Source organism: Excalfactoria chinensis, chromosome 3 (assembly GCF_039878825.1).
Source record: "Excalfactoria chinensis isolate bCotChi1 chromosome 3, bCotChi1.hap2, whole genome shotgun sequence".
Lineage (NCBI taxonomy): Eukaryota > Metazoa > Chordata > Aves > Galliformes > Phasianidae > Excalfactoria > Excalfactoria chinensis.
Window position 1 is genome coordinate 90,398,604 of NC_092827.1, and position 15,948 is coordinate 90,414,551.

General features: G+C 44.7%; 1 protein-coding gene across 1 annotated transcript in view; it reads left to right on the forward strand.

The window, feature by feature from the left end:
* Positions 1-15,948, forward strand: part of ACSS1 (acyl-CoA synthetase short chain family member 1) — a 31,513-nt gene that overhangs the window by 6,590 nt on the left and 8,975 nt on the right. The window contains exons 3-8 of the mRNA XM_072331913.1: positions 6,541-6,740; positions 8,218-8,393; positions 11,021-11,173; positions 11,554-11,701; positions 11,919-12,056; positions 12,404-12,496. Coding sequence (XP_072188014.1) covers positions 6,541-6,740; positions 8,218-8,393; positions 11,021-11,173; positions 11,554-11,701; positions 11,919-12,056; positions 12,404-12,496 — 908 coding nt within the window. The remainder of the gene's footprint in view (positions 1-6,540; positions 6,741-8,217; positions 8,394-11,020; positions 11,174-11,553; positions 11,702-11,918; positions 12,057-12,403; positions 12,497-15,948) is intronic.

Sequence of the window (15,948 nt, forward strand, 5' to 3'; positions counted from 1 at the left end):
ATTTCCTTTCATCCTGTCACTATGTGCCCTTTTTAAAAGTCCCTCCCCAGCTTTTCTGTAGGCCCTTTCAGGTGCTGTAAGACTGCTATAAGGTCAGAGCCTTTTCTTCTCCAGAGAAGAGCCCCAGCTCTCAGCCTGTCCTCATAGGAGAGGTGCTCCTGCCCTCTGATCATCTTCCTGTCCCTCCTCCAACCCACTCCAACAGCTCCATGTCCTTCTTGTGTTGGTGGCCCCAAAACTGGATGCAGTACTCCAAGTGGTGTCTCACAAGAGCAGAGCAGAGTGCAGAATCACCTTCCTTGACCTACTGGTCACACTTCCTTTGATACATCCCAGGATACTGTTGTCTCTGTAAGCTGCTAGTGCACATTGCCGACTCATGTTCAAATACAGAATGTGAAGCAGGGAGTAGAAAGCCAGAGCTGAGGTGTGAGAAACGAGGTTCCCAGGTAGCTTTTCAGCATGTGAGGAGGAATGACTGAATGTCTTAATTAGCTACATTCGAGCTATACCTTTAATAGGCACCGATATGGGGGTTCCCGAACCAGAGATGAAGTGGTTGAAACTGTGTTAGCGATTACAGTGAGGATGGTGGTTGGAAGGTATGTGGCAATGTAGTGTGAGATGTGTTTCTCATTGGCAGCGAACTGTTTCCTTTCTTCCCAGTATTGCTTTAGCTTTCCAAGTTGAGCTTTCAGGTGAATCTTTTGGTGAAAAAATAAATGTGTTTTCACTGTTTACCAAAAAGTGAGGAATATGGAGAGTTAAACTGAGGTGCTGTTGACAGATACTGAGTGAGCAGTGAGTAGGTTTGTGTATTATCCTTTTTGCTAGAGCACTGACCCAGGAGGAAGAGACAGGGTTTGCTTGCAGGGGAACTGAACCTACATCTCAAATGGCACTGTCATCATGAGGTATAGAGGCAGCTTTGAACTCAGCTGCCCCACAGTAAGTCATACAGAGTAATAAAAAGGAGGCCAGATGAGGCTGTTGGGATAAGAGACGTCTGGATTTTCTTTTAAAACTAAAAGATAAATCTATTCGGTGCATTTGACTTGAGTTTTCAAATAGTTTCCATCTGATTCAAACTATAGTTCCATGTAATAAACTGGTGACTCAATAAGTACTCAGACCAGCCTTGGGACTGAGAAGCCTGAGAATGTGGCCTGTACTAGACCTATTAACTTAAACAGGCACTGTCAAAGCCTGTGTACAGCATTGGCTATACTAGGAAGGTGTCTTGAATTATAGAATCACTGGATGGTTTGGGTTGGAACAGACCTTAAAGCCCACCCAGCCCCAATACCCAGCCATGGGCAGGGCTGCCCCACACCAGCTTAGGATGCCCAGGGCCCCATCCAAGCTGGCCTTGAATGCCTCCTGGGATGGGGCACCACAGCTTCTCTGGACAACCTGTTCCAGTGACCTACTGCCCTCTGAATAAGCATCTAATATCCTAGATCATCTAACCTAATCTAACATGAATGTCCTAACATCTAACCTAAATCTTCCCTCTTTTAGTTTAAAGCCCCTTGTTCTATCACTATCAGACCATATAAGAAGTCAGTCTCCCTTCTGTTTGTAAGGTCCCTGTAAGTACTGGAATGCCACAATGAGGACTCCTCAGCGCCTTCTCTTCTCCAGGCTAAACAAGCAGGAAGGCTGCTTCCCAAAGAAGGTCATGATGCAATATTTTGGACATAAAAAGAACTACCTTCCTTTGCTTAGAAAGCCGCAGGCTGGTTTGCTGTACTGAAAGATACTATCAGGTTTCTTGGAAAAATGTTTCTGCCAGGCAGGCATCTCTAAAATGTGTCAGAGGACTGCCATGTGTCTGTCAGTGAAGGGGTTTTACTGGAGTCTTTGTTCCAGACATTGAGCAATGGCCTTTGGAAATACAGGCGCCACTGTATCTGGGAAGGGATGTGAGAGAAATGAAGTCTGGTATTCTCCAAACAGAGATATCGTGAAGACCAGAATGTTACATCTGTTAGGTGAAGCAGAGCTCCTGGCCGCCGAAGGGCCAGTCTTGTAGTCACTGTGCTGAGAAATGATGATGTGACAGCTGAGGAGCAAAATGTGATGAATCTCTGGAACAGAACAGTGTTAACACTTGATATCTTGTCTATGGACAGAAATAATCCTTACATACAAAGAGCTGAGAGTTTGTTCTTAGAATAATTGAAACGTTAACAGTCTGATTGTATTAGCCTAGAAAGACAGAGTTGTGTGTTTCCCTGACACCACTCTGCCCAGCTCTGTGTTTCTGTTGCTGACCATTGAGCTTGTTCCCAGCACTGCCAGCCTGTGCTCTGGCTCTTGCCACCCCGTGCTTATCACATCCCATGTGCCCACTTCTCAAGGCCTCTGTTACCATACCAGCCCTCTATTTCTCTGAGTTAGCATCATAAAACCATAAAAAGATAAAGAAACATTAATAAGTCATAGTTGCTTGGTAAACTAGAAGAGTTGCTGTTCAGCTAATTCACATGAAGCAAGGCTGCCAGAGCAAACCTGGCAAGCTTAATTCCTGAGGTCTTGCAAACCATGGGTCAGGAGGAGAGCAGCTCTGCAGCAGTGTGATCATTGCTGAGGGAGTTCTGTGCAAGCCAGCTTCTTCCTGCTCTCATGTCCTGCTGGCACATGCTCTGTAGAACTCTTATGTGTGGTGCTTAGTGTATCTTCTGCACCTTGAGCATGTGTGTCACTGAGTTAAGATAGAATTTCCCTCTGCTTTTGACCCATCTCTGTAGAGGCAAAGTAAGACCAGAGTCGATACAGATTACACCTGCAGTACAATGAATAGGTTGAATTTGTCCACATTGTTAGGTGAAAAATACATTTTCTGAAAGCAAGTCCAGAATGCCCTTCTATTTTTCATAATTCCCTCCTTCCATACTCATGTTCATGAATGTACCTTCCACCTTCTGACCTGTTGTCTGTGCTTGGTCTTAAAAACTCCCATTCTTGTTACATGTTCTCCTGTGCAAGCAGCTGCCTCGGCTCCTGGCTTCAACTGGTTGCTGATTCCCCTTTCTCAGCTCCACCCTGATGCTTTATCAACCAGAGTGCCTGTATGTGGAGAGCCATATGTATGGAGACCTGCTGCCCTTGCTCTTTAAGATCATCTCATGCAGAGGAGCAGTCAGTGTTGTGCATTAACTGACTCTACAGTTTCTCAGCTTTCTCAGCTCAGAGAAGCTGAGTACTTCCTTCTATTGCAGATCATTTCCTTCTTCCAGCTGTTTGCTCTTCTGAGCCCCTCCCAATTTCATGTAGGCTTGCGTTCAGGCAGCTGGCCCTCCATGGGGCCCTCTGTTTGCCCAGCTTCTTGGTCACTTACCTGCGTCTCTCCTGTCTGCTCTGTGCACAGAACTGAAATCCTTTTGAGAGCATTGCTTGGGATGTTGCCGCACTTGCTTACCTCACGCTTTGAAGAAGTAGCACGCATCTGCTCCAAGCTTTTTGACTATCTCTATCAAAGCCATAAAATCATAGCATCATTTGAGTTGGAAGGGATCTTCATCTTTCGTCATCTCGTCCAACTCCTCTGCAATGAACAGGGGCATGCAGCAGAAGCTAAGCAAGGATGCCTCATTTTGCACTGTGCTCCAAGGCGACAGTGCTTAGCTCTGTTTAGCAGCTGGTGTGTGTTTTGGGTAGATGTCCTGTGCTTCCAACACACCCATAGGGTTTGAGTGGGAGGTCACTCATTTCTTGAGTGCAGGCTGGCCATTCTGGATGGCACTGCCACTGCTTTTCTGCCAAAGGTGGGGCAGTGCTGGATGTCAGACTTACTCTTGGCCCTTTGTGTGATGGAGTAATTAGTAATCTCTGCTAACTCCCACTGTTGAGCTGGAGATGGAGTCAGGATTACTGCTATAGGAGCCAGAAGACACAACTGATGTTCTGGCATTTGTTTCTTTGATGGAGGTCTTGACTTTGCTGCCTCTTTGCCTTTGTGCCCATTCCTTCCTGTTGGAGAAAAGAAAAACGCAACCTTCCTTTGTGCCTTTCGGAGCACAAGGGATGAGGCAAAACAGATAGATCTGGGGATAAAGACTTGACCTTCATTGCCTATCAGCGTGTTCATACACTCTCATTACCCACATGTTAAATTTAAGTTAATAATTAAAAAATAGAAGAGTTTCTGCAGTCATGATCACCAAGCCCTGAAGAAGCAAGTGAACCTCTGAGTTGTCCAGAAAGGACACCCTACCCAGAGCTCTTTGGTGTTCCTGTCCGTGAGAAAGAGGCTGCAGCTCTGAAAGCACTTCTCCATGTTCCGCTACAGATAAGTGTTTTTTGTTTTGCTTTTTCACAATTTCCTATCTGGAGCTCATTGCACTTCCTGCTCCCTGTAGCAGAAGTGGGTCGGTTCATGAACTTAGTAAAAGCAAGTAAAATAAATGCAGCTTAGCAGGCTGTGTCCTTGGGTAGTTAGAAGGGCTGTGCAAGCTCACGAAGCACTTGGAAAGGGATACTGAATGTGGTACTTCAGAGTTATGTTGATCTCTAGTTGTGACAGATGAGGATGAAACTCAGGGCAAAGCCACTCCATATCACCTTCCTATAGGGTTGCAGTCTCTCTGTTGTGGCAGCTGTTGCTAACTGCTGCCAGAGATCAGGTATTGCATGGTATGAACCCTAGCACTGAGCATGTCTGCCACCTCAATGAGTTACTGTGCTTCAGGAGGGATCTATTTATGGAATGCTGTAAGAATAGTCTTAAAATAAATAACACAAAGTGCCGTGGCTGCGATTCAAGGCTCATTTTCCTCATCCTCTGAAGGACAATTGTGGGTGGTATCTCTTCAGCTATCACTGTATCTGTCTTTGTACTTTGTTTACAGCGGTGCTGCTTCACTGCTCCTGCAACGCAAATGGAGTTTTATCCTTAAGTTAGTCTCAGCCTTTGTTTTCATTAATGACACTTCCAAAGTAAATCTCTTGGACTGTGCCCATCTCCTACATGCATTGATTTTAAAAAGGAAATGATTTTTGACTGACCAGAACAACATTTTTTTATTTCCAGCTTAGCCAACAGCTGAAAACTGTTTGTTTGTTTGCTTGCTTGTTTTTTACAGCTATGACCAGTCCTGGAAGATAAGGATACATTGGGAGGTTCATGCTTTGCTGTTTATTTGGGCATGGGAACCCCCAAGTGTATTTACTCACCACAGTTTGTACAGTCCTTGGTGGAATAGCTTGCAGACCCCCAACCATCAGCAGGTGACAGGTTGTAGATGGTTGTGCTCAGGAATAGAAGCTCTTTCTCTCCTCTGAGCCTCAGTGCTCAGTGAGCTCCTAGACCCAGAGGACAGCTTTTCCTGGCATACTCTGGGATTCTTCTTGGAGCTGGTGGCTGGCACCAGTCAGTGTTCCTCACCTAGCACTGCACCCTTCCCATCCCTGGCTTCTGAGGGTACTGCTGCAAACACACAGAGCTGTTCAGTTCCTGACAGTGACAGCAGGTAAGCCTGCAATTGCGTTATTCTCCATGCAAGCATCAGGTGAAACGCACAAGCAATTTCTTGTCCACAAACTGCATTTTTGTTGCACGGAGAAATGCTTCTGCTGTTAAGTTAGTGGGCTGCAGTGGCAAACACTGTGAATTGAGCCTTTGTTCCTGTTCTCAGTGTTCTGAGTTTCTTTCTGGGAGAAGCCGCCGTGGTTTTACTCTTGAGAGGGCAATATCTGATCTCTGCTAGGTAGTTCTGCTTAGTGGTATGACGGGGTGAGACAACCAACTGAAGAATTCAGATCACTGACAATCCTGCTCTGATGAGTCTTGTGAAACCTACCACATTAAGGCCTATCTCAGGACTTCATTTCACTTCTCTTTCCCTTCTTTAGGCATGTGGAAATATTGTTTACCCTTGTAGTTTAAAATCTGTGTGCTATGAGGCAATTTCTAGCAGTTCCTTCGCATAAAGTAAACAGTGCTGGGAGTCTTTTGATGGCAGTTTCCATTTTGTCTTGCATTTATGTCAGCAGTACAGTACAAAAATGGCTGTTAGGGAGCATCCAAAGGAAGGATGCAAGGATGGAGAAAGATCTGTAGGACAAAGTGTTTGAGGAGCACGGAGGCCTTTGGGGTTGCTCAGCTCAGAGCAGAGGAGCTGAGGGAGGCCTCATGGCGGCTGCAGCAAAGGTTCTGCCCTAGGTGGTGGTGTGCTCAGCCCTGGTGTTGGAATTCAAAGAATGCTGGGATATCACTCTCAGACATCAAGTTTGGGTTTGGGTGGTGCTGTGTGGAGCCACAGGTAGGACTCTGTGATCTTTGAGGGTCCCTTCCAACTTGGGATATTGGCAGCAGGTGTGGCTCCCCATCCCACATTCTTTCCGCAAGGGCAGGGACAGTCTGGCTGCAACCAGATCCCAGGCCATTTCAAGGTGCATAGACTGGCATGCCTGGTACCTCAAAGGTGACAATATCCAGAGACACAACACCCCTTTTAGCTCAAACTCATCCTTTTTTTGTCTGCCTGTATAAAACAGGTTGTGCAGTCACGTGACAACATTGCTTCTGTGCTGCAGGGAACTTCTGGATCTGACTTGCCGTCTTGCCAACACCCTGAAGAAATATGGGATACAGAAAGGGGACAAGGTTGCCATCTATATGTCCGTGTCTCCCCTGTCTGTGGCAGCCATGCTGGCTTGTGCCAGGATTGGTGCTGTTCACACCGTGGTCTTCGCGGGATTCAGCGCAGAGTCTTTAGCTGGAAGGATCATGGACTGTAAGTAGCTACAGACTGGGGAACAAACCCCTTTGGTGCTAGACACACTCCAAAACATACCTTTGTCCAAATTCTGTGTTTCCTTGACGGAAGAAGAACGGGTTCCTTCTCAGCTGGCTGGATAGTTTACTTGCCTTTGCAAAGTACTGTGAAGAGCCTTTTCCTTAGTGGCAATATCTTTTGGCCTTTTCATATAATACTTCATAAATTGCTTAACATTCACTCTGCTCTGGGTTACTTCCAGACAACAGAGAACCTGGAGGGAAAACCAGAGCTTAGGAATGTACCCTGATTTGTTCCTTTGAAGCACAGTTGAAGTACTTCTCTGATCCCTGTGTGGAGTGCTGCTTCTGCAGTCTAGATTGTGATGCTGTGATTTACGTACAGCAGTGAAGTGTTGGCAGTCTGCTCCCAGTCCATTAGACATGGTACTGATACAGAGGGCTGTTCTTAACCCAAAGCAGTTGTAGTGTGATTAAAGGGGATGCTGACAATACAGCAGAAGAACAAAATAGCAAGTGGCTCATGTTCTAGCTGTTACATCAGCTTATTTATGGCTAAACAGCCATTTTCATGTGTTTTTTTGTTGCTGTTTTTTAAAATTTATACCAAATCTATTCAGAGTAAGCACATGTTCTGGTTATCCCTCACTTTTGGCCACTTATATGGTGACAGTAGACTAAAGAATCACTTCCCTGCATCTTTCTATGGAGCTCTGTAATTAATATAGTGTGATCAAGTTTGAAATGGTCTGTCAGGGTGCTGCTCTGTACTGTGACATCTATGAGGTTTCCCACCAAGGTATAGGTGAGTTTCAGAAGGCTGTAAGTATCTCAGGGCAGGATAATGCCTCTGAGAGGGTGCTGAGTATAGTGCTGTTTGATTTGGAATGGACGGTTATATGCAGTCCCAAAGGGAGGATGGCAAAGGGGTACGGGAAAGGTTGCTCACTAAGGCCTATTGGAGTTGTTGGAAGCTTTACACTGGTTTCAGCCTAGAGAAGCTGTGAGCATTTTTAACACAGGTAACTGGGAAGGATGTTCTGCATGTTGCCTGGCAAGTAGAAACTGATGCATTTAAATTGGAGTGAATGATATGTAGCCAAGTGTTGGGAAGGACTTTGTCATATTCATAGCAGACACTGGAGCCAACTGTTGACGAAGGAGTAGAATACCCCACACTGAAGTGTTTTAGGCAGATTAGACTGTCAGCAGTGTTTTAACAGGAGCCAGCCTTGCTTTAGAGGGGAGAGGATGGTCTAGATAAGCTTTGGAGATTCCTGCTACACCTACTCTGTGTGTGTCAGGTTTTAATTGCTTTTATCAGTCACTGTTTTTGATTCACAGAAATTCTGAATACATGTTGCACTATACATCATCCCCCAAACTAACGACATCTAATTAATGAAAATTAATCTGCTCACCATCTACAGATCGGAAAACAGGCTGACATGTCTGCTGTTCCTCTCCCTTTTTAGCTGAATGCAAAGCAGTTATCACCTACAACCAGGGAGTCAGGGGAGGCAGAATCATAGAGCTGAAGACGACGGTGGATGAAGCTGTAAAGAACTGTCCAAGTGTCAAACATGTCTTTGTGGCACAGAGGACAGATAACAAAACCCAGATGGGTGACCTTGACGTTCCTCTTGAAGAAGTATGTGGATGTTGGTAAACCTTACCCATTTCCCTGCTGTTTTTCCATGTGATGTTTACTCTCCTGCCTTTATGCTGCCTCCAGAGCAGGCTTTGAGTTTGTGCTGCTCTTCCTGTGCACCTCATTGGCCTAATGGATACAGCTGTGTTACAGTGACAGCATCTGTATATCCCAGTACCCACCTGTATGGTTGCCCACTGGCACTCAGATTAACTCCTTTTTTCTCTCTTTGTGCCTTCTGGTCCCGAGTTGTGCAGACATAAAGGAGATGCCCCTTATGGCATCTAGATCCTCACCCTTGGATAGGATGAAGATAATTCATCCTAAAATTACAGTCTGCAGGGGCTGTGAGTTGAAGCAGCGCCATTTCATACCACTGCTGTTACTGTTATGTTGTATTTCTGTGAGCTCTATGTGCTCTCGGGCCATACACTTTTGAAAGGCAGTGCAGAAATAATCAAGTTCCTGGAAGTACTTAATACAGTCAGTGGGCAGTGTCACAGTTACCCTGTGATGGGAAGGCAGTAGTGGCTTGTGTATATTATGGGCTATGCTGTAGAAAAAAGAAAGAAGAAAACAGTGGTCATTTTAATGTGTTCAGCTGCCATACGTGAGACTGTACAACCTAATGCAGATATAGTTTTATCAATTTGCCAGCAGCTGTAAGCAGAAAGCGCTCATCAGTAATACCTGGAAACCACCCTTCTGCAGCCAAGATAGTTACTCAGAGGTTGCTGTCACAGGAGATAGGAGCAAATATTGGGGTAAGTTAAACAGATAGGGCAGGTTTCATTCAGAAGTTGTCTTGCTCTTTACTCAACAAAACACATTTGAATGTTTTTCCTTAGCCTGAAAACAGCCTTAAATCTTTGTGATTCAAGAACTGACCTCAGCTCATTGTCAGCTGTAGGATTAACTCTGAAACACAACAAGAATTCATACATTAATGCTGCCAACTATCATCACTGATCTTTATAGCAGTCATGCTTACCAGCCATTATGCTTATCTTCCCATCTCATAGATACCTTCAGTTCAATCCTATTTCACTTCCATGCTCACCAGTGGAATCCCAGTTGTCACCCTGTATTGCAGTTTCGTGTCCATCCTACCAACCCTTGAGAAACAACGAGACTTGAGTGATAGGGAGGGAGAGGATTGTAAGATGGGAGAGAACAGTGATGACATGCTAACTAACAGACTCTAATTTCATCGATTCATGTTATCCACTGTCTTAAATGAACTACGGTTACTGTGCAATAGCTCACTGCACAATTTAAGTTCATGTTTTAATGGAGCTTATGCAAACACCACCCTAGTTCCAAAAACTGGCAAGTCAGCCTAAGGTTAGTGCTGACAGGTCACCGTAAATACTTGGGAAGTACTGACAGTCAGCAGATAAAAACTGTGTCTGACCTTATCAGCTCTTATTTTATTAAGCTCTAATTGTCAGACACTTGTAAACATTTGGACCCGGATTGGTAGTGTTCACCTGTAAGTACAGTTTGTTTGCTGTATATACTTATAAAAAGGCAGTGCCTAGAAAGCCCATTGAAGAGCAACGTAACAGCCCTTACAGGGATCATCATTCAGCTAAGACAGCATAGAGCTTGAGAGAAGCAAGCCAGCTCTGCCTTTTTACAACTACTTGTTGAGCATCTGCAGTGCACAGTCATTACCACAAGACTGTGCACAGCAAGAAAAAATGGTCAACCTCTTCATGAAAAATTTAGTTTGGGCAAACTGTGCTGTAGACAAATGATGCTCTTTCAGAGTGCATTTGTGTGGTTCACTCTGCTCTGGAAGAAAAGCTTTATCCTGATGTATTTTATACATGAAATCTTTCTTGTGATGGGATTATACTTTCAGTTCGGAGCTTGTCTTAATTCTAGCATCATTGATGAAATGCGTAAGTGCTATTATCAGTTAAGGATTCCTTGTCTCTTCAGATGGAGAGAGTGAATACAAAGCTCAGAAGCAGCACTGAGCAAACACCCAGAAAGCATTCAGATATCCTGTCTAAAGACTTCACTGTCTGTTTTGGTCTGAAGATATTTCCCAGAGTTCTGCTTGTTTTTTTTTCACAGTACAGTTCTGTGCCAGACCTTAGCAGCTTATGTTCCAGTCCTGATACGCTTTCATACAGTGTCTAAATGCTGATGAGAAGCATCAACATCTTTTGTAAGTTCTTTGTTTGGGGCTTGAGCATTCTGGCTGCTTACTGTTGAGCTGTATTTTGGACGTTGGCCATCCACAAGCTGCATTTACCACAAGCCTCTCTTTCAAAGCACGGTATTTCTCCATCCCCTTCTTCTGACATACTGAGCACACCAGCTCATCCAAAAATTTGCTGTGAGCTGATAGGACATTGCATTCTTTCCTCTAGTGGTTCTGACACTAGGAGTGAAGAGAGGAACTAGGTTCTGAGCCACCTGACCCAACAGTGGTCTATAAAGAAAACAACAGAGGCAGGAGGGTAAAGCACTGTCCTTCTCATGAGTAGCAGCAGAGAAGCAGGGAAAGCAGCAGAGGTGGTTGTTGTCTCTGGATGCTACTGACACGCTTACAAGTGGAGTATGAACTGGCTTCATATAACCAAAGTTTTTCTGTCATCACCACCTTTTCTTAGGAGATGGCCAAGGCAGCTTCTGTATGCACTCCAGAGAGCATGGACAGTGAAGACATGCTTTTCATGCTGTATACCTCAGGCAGCACGGGGAAACCCAAAGGAATCGTTCACACCCAGGCTGGATATCTGCTGTATGCTGCTCTCACACATAAGGTAACTCACAGGAATCCTCTGGAGGAGGTTCACTTACCTTCTGACAGTATTAATGATAGGGACTTTGACAGGTGGGGGTCACTGTGTTCTGTATGTGCTGCCTAATTGGCTTCTTGAGTGTAACCAAACTGAAAAATTCTGAGAACGTGTAAGTAACATTTAGGGTTTGTTGCTGGGGTGTATAATACTGGGAGAGCTAGAGCTCTCACATTGTTTCCTCACGCTGGGCTGGCCTTGCGCTGCTGTGACCTGTGTGAGTGGCACCACTCACCCTGCAAGCTCTCTTGCTCCCACTTGGGTGTCTCCCATCCAGCACCTTTCTCTTCAGTTCTATGCACCTGCCAACAGGAAATCAGCTGGCCTTACATTTACCTTTGCAGTATGTGTTTGACTACCAGCAAGGTGATGTCTTTGGCTGCGTGGCTGACATTGGCTGGATCACAGGACACAGCTATGTTGTGTACGGACCACTTTGCAATGGAGGCACCACTGTGCTGTTCGAAAGCACTCCAGTATACCCCGACCCAGGTAAGGAAGTGATGGGCAAAGAGTTGGCTAGACGTGGCAGGGTGACAAGACCAAAGGAGGCTGGAAACTTGTAATAGTACATCCAACGTTAAAAAAATATATGAAATCTTGCCATTGTTTTTGTTCTGTCCTCACAGTAACCTCAGCTTTGACTGCTAAGCTTCATGTTGAGCTTTCGTGGTGGAATGTCAGTGTTGATATGTCTGTGATCTTGCAGGCCGTTACTGGGAAATGGTACAAAGGCTGAAAATAAATCAGTTTTATGGAGCACCTACAGCTATACGCTTGCTGTTGAATTATGGAGACAAGTGGGTGAAGAAATACGACAGATCGTCCCTGAAGACTCTGGGATCAGGTAGGGAGCATAAAACTTTCCTGTGATAAAGATACAGGCGTCTAGCTGGTGAGAGTGAAGATATCACAAGAATGTGGTTATAAACAGCTCATAAAGTGGGCTCCCCATCTGGATTTTCAGTTATTTTCTTAGCAGAATGGGGAACAAACTATAGTTGGAGACCCTGAGCCTACATGTGATTGTCCATTTCCTAGCTTTTATCGCAGGATTGTATTCTATGCAGAAAAGGTTTATCCGGTGGTAAATTAACTTTACTGGCTTAGGTAACCCAAGCAACAGAACAGCAGAATGAACTGTCAGCAACTCTTTGAGTCTTAAGACTACTTCCTTTCTTATTCTTGATCTAGTGGGAGAGCCCATTAACAACGAGGCTTGGCAGTGGTTCTACCATGTGGTGGGAGAAGGGCGCTGTACCCTCGTGGACACTTGGTGGCAAACAGGTAAAAGGCATCCTCAGGGGGTGTGCAAACTGTCATGGATGATATGAGGTCAACAACGGGAGGTCTTGTTGCTGGTGTCCAGCAGCGACAGAACAAGTGAAAATGGCTTTAAACCAAAAAGAGGGGAATTTTAGGAGAGATGTTAGGAAGAAATTCTTTCCTTTGGGAGTGGTGAGGCACTGGCACTGCTCTCCAGAGAAGCTGTGGTGCCCCATCCCTGGAGATGTTCAAGGCCAGGTTGGATGGGGCCCTGGGCAGCCTGAGCTGGTGGGTGGGGGTGGCAACTAGCTTACAACAGGGGGTTGGAATTAGGTGGGCTTTAAGTCCATCCCAATCTAAGACATTCTATGATTCTGTGATTTGATATCTGTAAGACCTTGATATGGTCTTATCGTGAAAGGCTTTCATGAAAGGATGTTTATAGCAGCACGTAGCCACAAACTGTACTCAGGTGTGTTTTATATCCTTGCCTCAAGAAGGACAGGGGAAGATGGAAAACTAAGCTGAATAGTGAGAGGTATATATTACTTAGGCTGATTGAAAAGGGATCAAGGGAGGGAGGCTTTCTGGCTGTGAGTGGCATGGGGACAGCAACTATTGCCTGACTTGGATCAGTCCCTCCCAGGAGGGAAGTAGCAGCTGTAGTCCTTTGGCCTTCTGATACTTCAAAAAATGAGTGTACTACAGTTTTGGCAACGTGCTTGGCCTAGTTGTGTGTGTCAGTGAAGTAGCTGACATTTATAGGCCATTCTCCATCTACAGCCTGCTGGACAGAGGGGCTGTCACTTTGGAGCAGGAAAATTGGTCCCAACTGTCCAGCTGCTTCCCGCTTCCTTCTTTTCATGGCGAGCAGTGTGTAGGACAGCACAGCACAGCACAGCTCCCAGCTCTTTGCTCACTTTGGTGTCAGCCAGTCCTCTGTTCTGGTCACTAACATTCAACAGCTGCTAAGTGCATTTTGAATGCTCTTTCCCCAAATATTGACAAAAATATGTCCTCATGTTGCAAGCAGCACAGCTTGCTGTGGAGCCGTGCACTTAAAGGACGCAGCACAGCTCTGGGCTTCCTGCCTCTGCTAGAAAAAAGCCTTCCCTACTCTTCCCTACTCTTAAGTTTCTAGCTGCTGTTGAGCTAGAAATTCGTTCCCTTTCGAAGCAAAATGATTGATTTCACTCTTATTCCTGCAACCAACCTCTGTATTCAGGATAACTATCACCCATCTCAGTGTGGTGAGTTAGTTTCTGGCACACAACCAAGTTCTATTTAATCTGGATCAGACTCACAGACTCTTATATTCATATTTGAAATAGAACAGTGGCAATATTATCGACTCTGTACTTTCCTAATACCTTAAATCATTTGGGTTCTCATCTTCTTAGCAGGAGAAAGTCTGGTGGATTAGGTGCTACACACTTTCTTCCTCCCTGCTCTGAGACAGAACACTGGTGAAAAGCAGTTGATGGCTGTATAGTGATGGAGATGAGATGAGTCTTTATTTGACCCAGTATTTTTGGTTATAGCATGTCTTCAGTTACTGATTCATGCAGTATAGTAGATCTTTTTTCCCTTCTACAGGGTTAGATCTTGTAAGAAGACATATTATTTGTGGGATTTTGGAGCAAGAACTCTCAGGGGAGAGGCCAAAGAACATCTGCTGGACAATCTCAAAGTGCAAAGTGCTTGCTTGTGAACTTGAACCAAGCGCAGTTTTGCATGCAGTTACCAGCTCCTGGAAGCATAATATAATGATAAATATTCATTAAATTGATTTTGTTAGAAAGTAGAATCAATCTTTCTCCACAGTTGATGCTTCCAATAAAGAGGAAGACAAATTAAACATGGAAGCACTATGAACACAATTATAAATGCAAAGGGAATATGGAAAGAGATTGCAGAAACAGTTTGATGGATACTGGTTGTGATCCTGCAGTGTCACCTCTCACAAACGATTTCATTACAGCTCGGTAATTGCACTGCTCTGTGCAGCGTCCTCTATGGTACACTGCTCTCTGAAGCAGCAACATGTTGCCAGCTAGTAAAGCCTGGTGGGCGTACAGATCAGCAAGTGATGATTTAAAAATGCACTTGAAAGTCTTTGGATGAGCAAATGGGTGAGCCAGCAATTACAAGAAGCAATTTTAGTAGCGTTATGTGCAGATGAGAGAGACGGAACATTTCTGTGGCTTTTAGCATTAAAATATTAGGAATTGCTGGGCTGTGATTGACAGTAATAGAATCAAATCCGTGTTTCAGTTCCAGGCATAGTTGTTCACAGTGCAGAGGAAACACTTGGTAGTTTCATTTTTGGTTTTTCTTAGTTAAAAAAAATACCCACAAAATACAGCTGTTGTATGCAGCTGTGAACAAAAGCTGTTTTTGAGAGACATCTTTAAGTAGGTTCTGGAAGCTTTTGTTGTTGGTTTCTTACATTACCAGTTTAAGACAGGTCTTTCCCATGCAAATAAATTGTGACGCATCCCTGTCACCATTCATTACTCACCTCAGAGACCCTTCCTTGTAGCCACATCAGGGTAACTGATGGATACAAATTCAGGGTCACATTCAGCCTTTCCCAGCCCAGTTTCCACAACCTCAGCAAAGCTGGTGGAGCTCAGCACTCTTCAAGTGGCAGAACATAGCTTTGTTTCTACGGCTATATTTAGTAAAGCTTAATGTTCCAAAGTGTTGTTGTTCTTTTGTTTTAATCTCTCATTTGTTTTATTTTTTAATTACTTTCAGATCTTATTAAGGTTGGAATCTGATTTAATGTTCATCCCAGCAGGCATGAAAAAAGAATGATTAAAAGGTTCAGTTTTGAATAGAAGATGATCTCAAATTGCTTGTAAGGGGTGGGTTATTCTCATTCTCTGTAATAACAGTAATTCAGACTCCTGAAGTGCTTTTCCTACTAGCCTTAGACAGCTGTAAAAACAGCACAGGGAGATAAATCCCCTTTCTCTACAAAATCACTCCCAGGGTAGGAAATGGGGCTGATGAGTATTGTCCCTGCTGCCAAGCAGCCCTGTTCATGTGAAAAAAAATCTTGGAAGGGTGGATGTATGCATTAGAGCTCCTTGTATTCATTGCTAGCTGGTAGCTAGAGGAATTGGTTTATCCGTGAGCTGACTTAGTGCCAGGCTTTTGGGCAGAGAGCACATGAACTGAATCAAAAGGCACCTCCTCGTGCCTGGTCTGCTGTGGATGAGATCATGGAAGGGCGCTGAATTCATGCATCATGTGTTGAGACTGCAGGGTCCGCAGGCCTTTGGTGCAAAGCCAGTGCTGCAGCCCATGCAGTACTCCCTGAGATGAGCTAAGTGGGATGTTAGCAGTACTGATGCTCAGTGCCATGGAGAGCTGAGAAGTTGGCTTTACTTGAAGGTGACTTCTGTATTCTCTTTAACAAAGAAGAGCTAGCATTTGCTTTCATCCAGCATTGGACGAATCCCAAA